Raw genomic sequence first — 15,522 nt, forward strand, 5'->3', positions numbered from 1 at the left:
TCTTTTTTTGAAATGGAGTCTCACTCTGTCTTGCCCAGGCTGGGGTGCAGTGGCAGGATCTCGGCTCACTGTAGCCTCTGCCTCGCAGGTTCAAGTGATTCTCCTGTCTCAGCCTCCCAAGTAGCTGGGACTACAGGCATGTGCCACCACACCCTGCTCATTTTGTATTTTTGGTAGAGATGGGGTTTCACCATGTTGCCTAGACTGGTCTCAAACTCCTGACCTCAGGTGATCCACTTGCTTCAGCCTCCCTAAGTGCTGGTATTACAGGCATGAGCCACCACACCCGGCCAAGAGGGGACTTTTCTGATTCATGGTCTGAAACCTTGTGGCAGGCAGAGGTCAAGCTGGCCCAGGGGTGTGAGTGGACCCAGCTTTCTCATGATCTGTCTCTCTGGTTGCCTTCTCTCTGCTTCTTTCTGTGTACTGACTTTCTCCATATTGTGTCAGATATGGTCACAATCTGTTCTCTAGCTCAGCTGAACAACCTTGAAAGAAAGAGAAATATTACCACACCAGTCAGTCAGAAAAGCCCCAGAAATTACATTTCACATAGAAACACAGAAAGTCTTCTTGTACTTTGTGGTTTCATTTTACAGTCTCTGACTTAGTTCTTGGTCTGTTTGAGTTGCTGTGACAAAATATCTTAGACTGGGTAATTTATAAACAACAGAAATGTATTGCTCACAATTCTGGAGCCTGAGAAGTCCAAGATCAAGGCACCAGCAGATTTAATATCTTTCGTGAGCTCACTCCGTGCTTCAAAGATGGTGCCTTCTCACTGTGTCCTCACATCGTGGAATCGGCAAACGAGCTCCCTCAGGCCTCCTTATAAGGGCACTAATCCCATTCACAAGGGCTTCACCCTCATACCTAGTCACCTCCCAAAGTCCCCACCTTTTAATACCATCACATTAGGGGTTGAGGATTTCAACATATGCATTTTGGAGAGACACAAACATTCAGACCATAGCAAACCCCCACCCCTGTCTAAAAAAAAACAGGGGATAATTTTTCTAGTTCTCTTCTAAAATGTCAAGGGAAATCACACATGAACAGATTTATGTAGGAAGCCAAATCTATTTTATTTAATGAATAAATAGATGGCACTGCATATGAAAAAGTGCTTGTCTTAGCACCATAGGAATAAAGGAACATGTTAATCAAGCCAAAGCACTGCAAATAAATGATCTTGCTATTAAAACTAAAAATGGATCTCAATTAGTTAATTTGATTTTCCCCAGCTGCAAATATTAAGACATTAAGAGATTTTATTTCTCTTCCTCTCTAACCTTACCTGTTTCTAGCTCCATGCCACACCACCCTGTACCACGATTTGAATACATTTTTTTCTAAAACATGCAAAGCCTTTTACATTGCAAATAATTTTCATAACTTGCCTGCCAAAATAGGATAAATCTCTTTGCCTCCTTTGTCCATAAAATAATCCCCATATATAAAATTATATTCTTCTTGGATGTTTTCATTGTAGCCAACAATCAAAGTTAAAAGCTATCACTATCCCCAGGAAATGAACAGTACTCAGATTGGTGAAAGCGAGACTTCCTGATGTTGACTTTTATGTAAGACAAGAAATGGAAACTCTGCAGTAACTTCAGAGCAAGTAGCCAGGCTCCTGGAAGATGTTTTAAGCAACACCTCCCAATGGTTTGGGTCATGGTCTGTTATGGGACCTTTTTGTTTTTGTTTTTGTTTTTTTTTTGGAGATGGAGTCTCGCTCTGTTGCCAGACTGGAATACAATGGTGCGATCTTGGCTCACTGCAACCTCTGCCTCTTGGGTTCAAGTGATTCTCCTGCCTCAGCCTCCCAAGTAGCTGGGACTACAGTACAGGCACATGCCACCATGCCTGGCTAATTTTGTATTTTCAGTAGAGATGGGGTTTCACCATGTTGGCCAGAGTGGTTTCTATCTCCTGATCTCGAGACATGCCTGCCTCGGCCTCCCAAAGTACTGGGATTACAGGCATGAGCCACCACGCCTGGCCCCGTATCGGACCTCTATGAAGTTTACAGGAAATGCATAAATGTTGAAATCATTATAGAAATGTAGAGATAAAAGATAATTTATAGATCATTTTACTTTCATGATACCACAAATTGCTGTTTTTCTAGCAGTCTTTTACGTTATTTTTTTAATCTTCGCCTAAAAACTTACTGTTAAAACCATCAGCTATTTTTTATAAGCACTGTTTACATGACCTGTAGATTATTATTTAAAAACTTTAAATAATTAAACCAAGTTAAAAAAGAATGGAAACTTCAAGTCTCAGAGTCTTTTTATTTTTCTTCTCAAAAATTAAGGTGATACAGTTGAAAAAATAGCAGATACTGAAAGGTAGAACTATTATATAAGTGGTGATCTTTCTGTTGCCTAATTTTAATTGACAAATAATAATTGCACATATTTATGGGGTAATACTCAATAAACATATATACCATGGAATGAACAAATCAGAGTAATCAACATATTCGTCACCTCAAATATTTATCCTTTTTGTGGCAAGAACATTTAAAATCCTTTTTAGTTACTTCGAAATATGGAATACATTATTATTAACAATAGTCACCTTGCTGTCCAATAGAACACCAGGGCTTATTCCTCCTAACTAACTAACTTTGTACTCATTGACCAAGAGCTTTTTTTTCCTCACCCCCATCCCAGCCTCTGGTAACTGTCACTCTACTCTCTACTTCAGCTTTTTTATATTCCACATATAAGTGTAATTCTATGGTAAATACCTCTCTGCCTAGCTTATTTAACTAAACATAATGTCCTCTAGGCTCATCCATGTTATTGCAAATGACAGAATTTCTTGTTCTATAAAGGCTGAATAGTGTTCCATTATGTATATATACCACATAATTTTTAAAAAATCAACCTCTACTGTTATTTCAGAATTCAGAAGATTGTTTTATTTCATCATGTTCAAATATGGCTAGTATCAGTTTGGGCCATTTCCATTCCTTCAGTGTAAATTAAATCACTTTATATTTCAGGCCCTATGTTTGTTATTCTTTTTTGTTTCATAATACTGATCCCTTTTTGAGTCATATGTTTATTTGTGTAATTACACAATTACCTGTGTAACTTCTTTCCCTTCCACTGGATTGTGAGTTCCAGTGCAGAAAGAAGCACATCTATTTTGTTCATTTGTATTTCCCTAATGCTTAGTACTATATTTAGTATATAGTAAGTGTTCAATAAATGTTGAATGAATGAATGAATGAGTGAAAAAATAAATGAAATAAAAGGGCTAGTTTAAGACATTCAGCTCCATCCTGTTCAGAGTAAATTCAAAGCATATGAGCAAATCCTTGTGTTGAAATGGATAGCCATTTCCTGCCTCTTGTTTGGCAATATAAAAAAAGAAAAAAAAGAAATGGATGTCCTCAGTGGTGGGAATTGGGTTCCAAGGGTCTGGTGGTAGAGCAAGAGAAGGACATTGAAGAGCCCTACCCAAGATAGTCTGGGAATAGATTATTCCAATGATTAAATCCAAGTTAAAATCTATTAAAGAAAGGATAAGAGCACCAAAAAAAGGACGGCGGCCAGGCGCGGTGGCTCACGCCTGTAATCCCAGCATTTTGGGAGGCCAAGGCAGATGGGTCACCTGAGGTCAGGAGTTCAAGACCAGCCTGGCCAACATAGTGAAACCCCATCTCTACTAAAAATACAAAAATTAGCCGGGCGTGGTGGCACGTGCCTGTAATCTCAGCTACTTGGGAGGCAGAGGCAAGAGAGTCACTTGAACCCAGGAGACGGAGGTTGCGGTGAGCCAAGATTATGCCACTGCACTCCAGCCTGCATGACAGAATGAGACTCTTTCTCAAAAAAAAAGGACGGAGGGCAGGAGACAAAAGGGCAAAACCACATCCAAAAGGCGCAGATACAGAGTCAAGACAGATACAGAGTCAAGGCATAGTGTTAAGTGGATGTAAGGTCCTAGTGAAAGCAGTTCAGGAACAAAAATACATTGAATTTAGAGATATTGGCAAGCTTGGTGACCGGCCTGAAAATTGGCATCATTAGGCATCTGGATCTAACCTCATCTAATTTCAAAAGTGTCTTTGTAAACTTTATCTGGTACTAATTTTGTGGAGCTCATGCAGTTTTATTATGCCCTCATCCTTCTTGCTCATGTCCAAAGAAAAAGTGCTCAATAACACACATTAAATTCTTTATTTTAAAGGAATAATACTTCGATATCCAAGAAAAAATAATTTGGCTTCTTCCTTGAGTTGACACGTGAGATGTCTCACAGTCAGTTACAGATAGTTTTTTATCCCTTTAGTCACCAGATCTTTATTTATACTTACTAAGCAATGGGCCTTTCTCAAAAAAGAGTCTTCCTAAGTAGTAGGTCTGACCTTTTGACAAGTTAATAAAAAAGTACAAGGGTATTGAGAATTCCAAAGATGCATGATGCCTCTGGGGTCACTGATGTTTGCAAATGGCACCCGATGGCAAAGCTAGTATTGTGAAGTAAATAACCCACTGTTGATATGGAGAGTAGGAGTACCCTGGTGTCTTCTATTGCGCCATCAGAAATCAAATCAGCAATAGAATTCTTGACTTGTCACTCTCCTCAGCGCCCCATTTAATTCCTATGTAAAATATCAAGTTATTTTTAAATCTTCTTTTGAGTTATTACATTCCTATTCTATTCTGCATCCACCTCTCTATTTTCTTAAATCAATGCTTATGAAATGTTAGTTAGTGTTGACATTCTCCAACTTGGTATTCCCAGCCTGCTCTCAAATTTTATCACATGCACCTTGTTCTCTACATATAACCAATTATTCTGTCAAAGTTAATAATCTAACTACGTATTTTTTCCGAGCTGTGCTTCTATTTTATATGCATTTGATATTTATCATAGCAGTGCCTTTTGAATTTTGTTAAGAAGCTTAATCAAATAAACTTTGAGCAACCTTATTGAATTTATGCTAGAGTTACTTTTTAGAAAGTCTGTGACTATAAATGGTATTTTGTCCTAAAATGTTTATTTTTTATTTTAATATAGTCTGTCTATGGTTTACAAAATGATATTAGAAGTCACAGTCCTACCCACACACCCACACCAGAAACTAAACCTCCAACAGAAGATGAGTTACAACAACAGGTGAGTCAACCTATGAGATGACCTGTTAAAGGTTTACAGAGTAACAGCTATGAAAACCAGAGGGTAAATGTTAATAGTGGGTATTTTTATAGGTTATTTGTATGACTGACTGTTTCATGTGGAAGATTTGCAGTTAAAAGATAATAAAATGTTGTAATTTTAAGTATTGTAATCACTTGAAAATGTATCAATATATGGTAATGATTTTCAAAACCTCTCACTCTTTATTTACCCAAATCCTTGTTCCTCTAACCAATTGTAAAAATCACATATGCTGATTTGTAAGTGACTCCATCATCAGTAGTTACTTTGTACTCCAAAGCTCTGTTTTAAAGAGTAAGAGGACAAGAGGTTGAGAACATTGTCACACTTCCCATATCCAATGATAGGACATTTTCTTCACAAGAGTGCTTATTCTTGCTTTCTGCGGTGCTGATTTCTCTCTACCTCTTGAAGTTTTTTCTTATCAACACTGGCGTACAGTCATGGAGTTATGCTATACACTACCTCTTTTTTTTAGCATTTGATCAATAGTGTTGGCTCCAAGTAATATTTCAAAGCAAACTCCAGTGTCTGAAATCAAATAATCTCATGATTGGTTCAGTCATGGGGCTTTATTCTCATTTTGACTCTTTTCCTCTGATATTTTATTATAATATAGTTTATCAAGAGTGTAAAATATACTTTTCTAGTATATTTACAATAATCAGGAAGGAAAAGTCATTCAGAGAGTTTTTAATTAAAGTTTTCTGTGTGTGATTATTCCATGTGAGCATTTGTCATGAATTGTTGGTAAAATTATTCTCAAAACACATATCATTGATACTTTCTTGGTATTAGGAGATAGGATTTATTTTGAAATGATGGTAATAAATACATTTATTTTCTAAATTTGGAGGGATTTAGGTATTCACCATGAATGAATGTTTAAAATCTCTACAATTTTATTTTTTATTTTTTTGAGACAGAGTCTTGCTCTGTCACCCAGGCTGGAGTGCAGTGGTGTGATCTCAGCTCACTGCAACCTCTGCTTCAAAGTCCCAAGTGATCCTCCTGCCTCAGCCCCCAGAGTAGCTGGGACTATAGTACCTGCACCACTACACCTGGCTAATTTTTGTATATTTTTTTTACAGACAGGGTCTCACTATGTTGGCCAGGCTGGTCTCGAATTCCTGGGCTCAAGTGATCCACCCACCTTGACCTCCCAAAGTGCTAGGATTACAGGCATGAGCCACTGCACCCAGCAAAATCTCTATAATTTTAAAATAAAATTACATTTTGTTAAAGTAGGCAGAATGATCAAACTCATTGCTGTTCTAAAGTGATATTAATTGTGTTCAAATTCCAACATTTCATTTTGTTAACTCTTTAAGAGCCCTCTGCTTTTATTTTTTTAACCAACTTTGAAATTGTACTGACGTAGACAATACTCTTGTTCAGAATTGCCCAGCTGATCATGATTTAGAGTGGAAAATTGTCAAAATGTCATTACTTATGTAACTCCTTCTCTAACCCTCTTTTCAGATAAAATATTGGCAAATACAGTTAGATAGACATCGGTTAAAAATGTCAAAAGTCGCTGACAGGTAAGTATTTCAAAGTGTCTATATAAATTTTAAAATTTCATATGACAATGAAATGTGTTTAAAAATGAAAGAGAACTGTTGGGACAGGAGTTGGGACAGATAATTGGAATCCTATAAGTAATGTGATTTTGTTTTCCTTTTTGCACATAGAAAAACTTTCAAAGAACTCTTTTGATGTAGTTTAAATGACAGAATGATTATAATTGTCTTAAATGCCTAGACATCCAGTCCTTGTTCAACTAAGAATCAGATATAGAGGATAATTCGCAGATTCTAGCCTTTTCACTCCTGCCGGAAGACATGAAACTTTCCATTTATCGATGACCTTTGGGCAACCTGGAGCCTCTCTATAAACTTATTTTAATAGTAACAATTGACACTGTTCCTGCCTGACTTCAGAATACGAATGAAACTCAAATTTTAGATATTTTCCTTTTCTTCATTTAAATCTATTCTTAATGCCATTCATATTCTTCACTTTTGGGCATTGCCAAATCCTACCTCCCCAACTTCTTTCCCTTCTCCCTTTTTAAAATTTGTATATACATTTAAAAAACTTGTCAGTGGCTCCCATTTTACTTTATTCCTGTAAATACTTTTGACAAAATTTCTCTTTTAAGCCCTTCTCTAAGTTGGCTAAAATCTGTTCTGCTGTGGGTGGACTGATTAACCAAAGATCGGAACTGATTCTTAGCGGTGCCCTTCACACACTGACCTCTTCCATAGTGCTTCATGTTAACCAAGGGATACTGATTTATATGGCTTAGGCATGGGGAGAGATGGAATCTTTAGCCACAGTTGTCTGCCGAGAAGCACAATAAGTTGTTGCATGAAAGTTACTGAAGCGTGAAGGTTGCCACTGGATTTCATTCTTCAAGTGAACACGGATTCTTTGGTCCCACATTTTTATATTGTTTTCCTTGTTTTGGACTGGCTGCAACCCCAGTCAGAAAACTAAAGAAACTGGAAATGTTTTTTCTCCTTAGTCTACTAAGTTACACGGAACAGTATTTAGAATACGACCCGTTTCTTTTGCCACCTGACCCTTCTAACCCATGGCTGTCCGATGACACCACTTTCTGGGAACTTGAGGCAAGGTAGGTGGCATTTTATCTTTCTCGCACATATGTTGCTTTATTTCAGGGTCTGAGTGAAATGGGAAGGATTTTATTGTTGGCTAATTGTGAATGTAATTTTGTTCTTTATCTACGTTGGCCCATATCTAACATTCTTGTTCGAGATCATGGTTTTCGAACCTTAGACATTTGCATTTGCATTAAGATTTGCATTGCTGGAAAGACTGTCCCAAAATTAGAAGTGCAATTGTCAGAGTTAGGATCTTCAGCTCTTGAAATTTAGCTCATTGCTATTATCTTCCTGGAAAATCCACATAGCCACAAAGTCTCATGTAGTCAAGTAAAATGAATGCTAAAGCCATACATACTTAAGCCCAACACAAGTATGTCTTTATACATTCAATTTTAAGACAGAATGAGCTTACCATAAACACTGTAAGAGAAACTGGCAAGACACTTCCTAAGAAAAGCAAAGCACCACTTAGGACTCCCTAGTTTCTTTCATGAGCTATCTAGGGAAAGAATTACATCATCAGTCTTAACAGAGTCATAAGAAGACCATGGCATATCACTTTACAAAGAAAAGACTGGTACTCTGTCACACTTCCAGCAGTTCTCTAGATTGCATTTCTGGACTATCTCTCTTTTGCATCCAGCCATGAATCTCAAACACTGGACATGCCCAGAACTCTTCATCCACAAGCTAAAGATTTTATAGACGAGAAAGCTGGAACCCCAAAATGTTGTGACTCAGCTAGGATTAGGTCACAGATTTAATTGACACCAGAATCATTTGCTAGTATTGAGATCTTTTGGTTACCAATACATTTTCCCCAGTTCAATATACCTGCATGACCCTGTGTGGCATAGTGGTTAAGAAATGTGTGCCTGGCATGGTGGCTCACACCTGTAATCCCAGCGCTTTGGGAGGCTGAGGTGGGTGTATCACCTGAGGTCAGGGGTTCGAGACCAGCCTGACCAAAGTGGTGAAACCCCATCTCTACTAAAAATACAAAAAGTAGGCGGGCATAGTGGCAGGTGCCTGGAATCCCAGCTACTCGGGAGGCTGAGGTAGGAGACTCTCTTGAACCCGGGAGGTGGAGGTTGCAGTGAGCCAAGATCACGCCGTTGCACTCCGACCTGGGTGACAAGAGCAAAACTCCATCTCAAAAAAAAAAAAAAAAAAGAAAGAAAGAAAGAAATGTGGCATTGGGGTCAGAATATCTGGATCTTTACCCCTTATGACTTGCCTGACATTGGCAAGTGATAACACTGTGCCTCACTATCCTCATCTAGAAAATAATAAGATTAATAGTGCCTATCTCATAAAGTGGCTGGCAAAAACTAAAAGAGACCATTTATGTAAAGTGCTTAGCACATAATGCTCAATAAATGTTAGACTTTATTATTAATACTAATGTACACGATGATTTCATGCAGAGCTGTTAATCAGATATATATATTTTTAAAGAAAAGGTAAAGATGGGAACTTCGAGGCACACATGATTTTGAAGGGGAATGTAATAACAAAAAAATGGGAATTCTAATTAAAGGAATGTATTTGCCTTTGTTTTATCTTCTATAGCAAAGAACCGAGCCAGCAGAGGGTAAAACGATGGGGTTTTGGCATGGACGAGGCATTGAAAGACCCAGTTGGGAGAGAACAGTTCCTTAAATTTCTAGAGTCAGAATTCAGCTCGGAAAATTTAAGGTAAGACAGGTTGCTTGGATCTTATAAGCCAGAGAAATACTGTCTGTGATGTGTCTGGTTATTTTGGAGGTAATAGATCAATTATTCTTCCACTAACATCATAATGATTTCATGAACCGATTGAATTTCTGCCACCTAATGAAGGGAAAAGAGATAGCAAGGCAAAGGCTGTCCAACGTATCAATTTCTTATAACTTATTTTTATACCGTCTCTGTGTCTCCAGATGTTTTAACTATACAAATTTGGTGGCTTTGAAATGGACTCTGTAAAGAAATGCAGTACAGAGAACAATGTTTGGCAAAGTGGAGATTGGCCAACAACATTTATGAAGTTCAATTAAAATATCACCTATTTGTCATTGTTGACTATCTTTGCGTATCACTTCTCAAGCAAGTTAGAGAAGAAGAGACTGGGCAGCTATATCAAATAACTTGAAACCAAACTATTGGGCTGTCTCATTCTCTTTGCATGTTTAAATAATAGCCACAGGGCAATTGAGAGCAGCACAGCATTGAGCTGTTCGTGAGAGAGCGACACCCGTTCTGCCCATCTGTTGTAAACATCATCTTTATATATTTTTAAAACTTGCTAACATAAGGAGGATCTGAAAATTGCATTTTTAAATATAAGACATTAGAGTGGATTTTAATAGCTCTATTTAACATCATTGAAGGGAGTGATAACTTTCCACTATATAAGACTGTTGTTTCATGAGCTCTTTCATTCATTATTCTTTTGAAAGCTGATGCCCAATTTTTACTTTTCCATGACTTATGCAGTCCTGTAAAATTCATTTACTGAAAGTTCTCTGCATTCATTTATGTTCATTGGAACGAAGCAGTGCCAGGCATGGTCACATTCTTTTCAGGAGATTTAACACGTAGGAATCCCAAACCATTCAGAAAGATGTAGGACACTGACACATGTCGCATGGATGAAGCAAGATGACCACAGACAGAACCCAGAGGAGTGTAACTCTCTATGTGTGCCTGGCATGGATTGCTGGCATGCAGCTTCCTATTCTCCTTCCAGTTTATGGGAACCCTTCATGCTTGGGCTTTTGCAAGATCTTGCTGCTAAAGTTCCGTATTGAGCCTACTAATAACATTTTCTATATTAGGTCACATTGTCAATAATTGAGTGTAAGAATTCATTAAAAGGCTAGGTGCGGGGGCTCATGCCTGTAATCCCAGCACTTTGGGAGCCGAGGCAGGTGGCTCTCTTGAGGCCAGGAATTTGAGACCAGCCTGGCCAACATGGCAAACTCCATCTCTACAAAAAATTAAAATTAAAATTAACCAGGCATGGTGGCACACGCCTGTAGTCCCAGCTACTTGGGAGGCTGAGGAATGAGAATCGCTTAAACCCAGGAGGTGGAGGTTGCAGTGAGCCGAGATTGCACCACTGCACTCCAGCCAGGGCAACAGAGCAAGACTCTGTCTCAAAAAAAAAAAAAAAAAAAAAAAAGAATGCATTAAAAATAAAGCAGAGATAAAGGATACTTGAGGTATTTTAGTGGCTGGGGAGATGGACGTTCCTCTCATTTTCTAAGTTTTTGAAAACATGCTGATATCATTTGTATCATGATGAGTAAATAAACAAGTAATAAGCCTTACCAGCCTCGCCTAGCCAAATAGAAACATCTCCTTCTCTCATTAAAATTACAGTCTATTGGTAGATACAGACAAGAAAACAAATCACAGCACAAAAACATGGGTGTTTAGCTGGGAGAAGCACAGAGGGATGCCTAGCCCAGAGTTAGAGATCAGCAAAGGGATACTAGGGGAAATCGCTTCTAGGCTAAGAGCTGGACAATGGGGAGGAGATAAACCATCGAAACAGGAAGAGAGAAGATGCTTTTGGAAGAAGAGGATAGCATGTGGATACTAGGTTTCAGGCATGAATTGAATTCCTGCCAATTTCTTAGTTCAAGCTTTAATCATTTCTTACCTTAATCATTCTATGCCATACTAGACTCTAGGCTAAGTAATTATATCTAAGAAATATTAGATTATCTTATATATATATACACACACATTATATATATACACACACACATATATGTATTTCTTGAGTATCTACTATATGCCTATCATATGTTTCCTTAGTAAGTATAGATCAGTAGATAAATGAAAGATGTAGATTAATTCTTGAATACCTACAAGACACCAGAATATATTTTATATCTACTACTTTTATAAGTATGCTATGTTATATTTTGCATTCATTATTTCTGATCATCACACATCTAACCACCAAAACAACATAAAATGTAAATATTGCCTCATTTTATAGATGAGAAAAGGATGGCTGAGGAAGGTTAAGCCGAGAAAGTATGGCTAAGGAGGTCAGATTGCGTGTAAGTGGCATTCTTGGTTTCCTACAAACCAGTACCAAGCTACTGTCCACTGCTCCCCAAATCTGAGTCCTACTCTGATTCCACTGACATATCTGTGTCACACGCTGAAGGAGACAAAATGGTCCAGTGGTCAACAGGGCTGTGAATTGCACTTAAAATAAAATAACGCTCCGTGCATCTTACCTAAACAGCTGCCCTCCTGCTATCAGTGAGAGTGTGTCACTCATCTGAGCATTTTTTTCAAATATTAGGACAGGAAAAAAATAAGAAGCACTGTTTCTTGATAACTACTTATGCTTCAAATATACCCTCTGCTCTCCCTAACAGAGAGCAGAAACTTGAAATTTTATGATGGATTTCCCTCATTCTTTTTTTCGAGCAAAACACATAGCATAGAGCAAGTGCTAAGAAAATGTAGTAATATCACAAGTTTTTATCTTAGAGTGACTAAAAATATGCCAGGTACTTTTCAGTGCCTTCTATATAATTTATATCATTAGTATACATTAATGGAATTAATTGAATCAACTAATCCAATGGAAACCAATTACTCCAATGGAAACCCAGTGAAATAGGCATTATCATCCCATTTTACTGAGGAGGAAATCAAGAATCAAAGACATTAAAAATACTTACTTAGGTTCCAGCTACCATGATATAAAGGATATGGGATTTTTTCTTTTTTTAAGAGAGATGGGATCTTTCTCTGACACCCAGGCTGCAGTTCAGAGGCACTGTCATAGCTCACAGCAGTCTTGAACTCCTGGGCTCAAGTGATCCTCTCACCTCAGCCTCCTGAGTAGCTAGGACCACAGGTGCACGCCATTGCACCCGGCTCCTCCATGCTATTAAGCTATTACAATAACTACAGTAATGGTGAGAATAAGAAAGGCAATGATGCTGTTAGAAAGACCGTGTAAGGGAGTGGTTGTGAGCATGTCATCTGCTGCAGATTTTCTGGGAGCAAACCTCAGCTGTGACACTAATAGTAAGCAACCTTAAATAAGCAACTTAATCTTCATATGCTCAGTTTCCTCTTCTCTAAAATGAGGGAAATAATAGAACTTGCTTTATAGAATTACTGTGGGAATTAAATGAGTTAATATAGGTGAATCACTTACAGCAGTGCCTGCACCTACATATCAGTGTGGGTGTGGTTATTAACTTCTCAACCCTTTTATATTTTATGCTTATTTCCAGGCCCATTTCAGATGTCACTGGATTTAGAATAGCTTTGTCTAGATCCCCCTTTTCCAATCCAGCACTTGCCCCAGCAGAGGGGCTCTTTCCTGCTTGCCATTCCCAGACGGTCTAGTTCGCTCTCTTCCTAGAGAGCCATTCATGTACTTCCTGGTGTTATGGCCATTTAAATGGTTTATCTTTTTCTCTACTCATTCTTTGAGGACAGAGACTTAGTTTTGATTGATGTGTTCAAAGTGTGCTGGAATGAACTTGACTGAGCGTATGTTAATTTCAACACTCCTGCTCCCTCGGATTACGCATAGTATTCCTGTTTTTTTTTTTTTTGTTTTTTTGTTTTTTTTTTTCCTGAGACAAAGTTTTGCTCTTGTTGCCCAGGCTAGAGTGCAATGGCATGATCTCTGCTCACTGCAACCTCCACTTCCCGGGTTCAAGCGATTCTCGTGCCTCAGCCTCCCGAGTAGCTGGGACTATGGGCATCGGCCACCACACCCAGCTAATTTTTGCATTATTAGCAGAGATGGGGTTTCACCATGTTGGCCAGCCTGATCTCAAACTCCCGACCTCAGGTTATCTGCCCGCCTCGACCTCCCAAAGTGCTGGGATTACAGACGTGAGCCACCGTGCCCAGCCTCGCATAGTATTCCTATTAGAGTGCACAGTGTCTAAATCTGTGTTTTAAGAGGGAATGGTCTTGAGCCTTCCTTTCTAAAAGTCATGGTGGTAGTTTCCTGTTTGAGGCGTTGTCAAAGTTAGATTATCCAATGTTACATATATTTATAAAAAAACAAAATCTGGAAATGAAAACTCAAACATCACTAGACTGAGTAGCAGTTGATATTCTGATTCTAGCTCATGCACTTCATGACTGATTTCTGATTATTTATTAGTGGTCAAGTTAAAGTTTAGTGGTTACGCAGGTACTGCTGATCACCTGTGCCTCTCTTAAGACTCTGTAGCCTGAAGTTTGCTGTCTCGGTGGCCGTCTTTGCCTTTCTTTGACTTCGTCTACTATTAGAGCAGTAAGAGTGTTTATGGAGGATAACACAGTCCTAGCAGCTCCTTTTTCTAGTAGAGTGTTTGTTTCTATTAACAAATTATGATATACTCATTTATCTTTTAAACATTATTTCTGGAGATCTAACCAGCAAGCTCTAGCCTAGAGCAAAATATTGAAGAAATGCAACCGATTAATACAATATGGCCCCTTCTCACTAGACTTTACCACTTGCTATTATCAACCAAAACACACTCCCAGGTTCTTTCAGTATACATATGGTATAAATAAGTCTATATTCAGAAGTAAGTCAGTATATATTATTCCGTGGCTTCTGAATTGCAATGATGCCTCTACACATTTAAACTTTTCAAATAATTCCATGTGAAAGGTTGCTGCTTTGGTCATTCCATAACTCTCTCAATTAAATTAGCTTAACATTAGTTAATTGTTTTTATTTTTCCAGCCAGAGCATTTTCTGATCTTATGTCCAGGCCTCTTTTAACTCCAGCAAAGCTTCTTTGTAATTCCCTTACCAGCTAGAACAGAAAAGCCTCTCCATACTAGCCCCCAGTTTTCAAATGGACAGAACATCCAAAGAACACAGTGTAATGCATGGCTTTGTCTCCCAATTGGAGGCTCCATGTCCCACACCTTTAGTTCCTTTCAAACTCCTCTTCGTTTTCAATAAACAGTTAGCAGTGCTACTTTCCTTAGGTAAAATCAATGTTATACAGGGCTCTGACAGATCTGCTTTTAACAACAAACACTTAGAAGAGATAGTTTTTCATAATTCCTTCCAAAGAAGATTATACTTTTGAATACAGTTGGTGCCACCCTGATATTGGAAGCCCTCAGAGAAAGTGAGTTGGCTGTGAGTCATCATGATGAACTGCATGATCCGTAAATGTCACAAGAATTTGCAGATGATGGGCCATCAGAGTAAACACCTGATCTCACATTTTGCATAGATTCTGGCTGGCAGTGGAGGACCTGAAAAAGAGGCCTATTAAAGAAGTGCCCTCAAGGGTTCAGGAAATATGGCAAGAGTTTCTGGCTCCTGGAGCCCCCAGTGCTATTAACTTGGATTCCAAGAGTTATGACAAAACCACACAGAACGTGAAGGAACCTGGACGATACACATTTGAAGATGCTCAGGTGGGTATACGGTGAGCCTCACATCACAAACGTGCTTCTGAGAAGTTGATCGTTGGATATATTCATTTTATTTTCATTATAAATGGCAGCTGTTTCTAACATTTTCAATTTAGATAACTGTAAAATAACTCTAACTGATCTAGGAAGGAACAAAGACACATTAAACTGAACAGTTTTTTAAAACCTGGGAATATTTTCTACGTTTGAATATTTTTATATGAAGGGGCATATTTGAAATATTTTTAAACTTTTACTTCATTTTCTACTCTGTCCCCCCAATAAGTGAGCA

The 15,522-nt window shown here is 38.3% G+C and overlaps 1 protein-coding gene across 12 annotated transcripts in view; it reads left to right on the plus strand.

Moving 5' to 3' along the window:
• RGS7 (regulator of G protein signaling 7) overlaps positions 1-15,522 on the plus strand; it is a 600,061-nt gene that overhangs the window by 554,716 nt on the left and 29,823 nt on the right. For all 12 annotated transcript variants that reach the window (XM_063670672.1, XM_063670673.1, XM_063670677.1 and 9 more), the window contains 5 exons: positions 5,047-5,145; positions 6,670-6,731; positions 7,718-7,828; positions 9,393-9,518; positions 15,047-15,233. In XM_063670672.1, the coding sequence (XP_063526742.1) occupies positions 5,047-5,145; positions 6,670-6,731; positions 7,718-7,828; positions 9,393-9,518; positions 15,047-15,233 (585 nt within the window). The remainder of the gene's footprint in view (positions 1-5,046; positions 5,146-6,669; positions 6,732-7,717; positions 7,829-9,392; positions 9,519-15,046; positions 15,234-15,522) is intronic.

This window comes from Pongo pygmaeus, chromosome 1 (assembly GCF_028885625.2).
Source record: "Pongo pygmaeus isolate AG05252 chromosome 1, NHGRI_mPonPyg2-v2.0_pri, whole genome shotgun sequence".
Classification (NCBI taxonomy): Eukaryota; Metazoa; Chordata; class Mammalia; order Primates; family Hominidae; genus Pongo; species Pongo pygmaeus.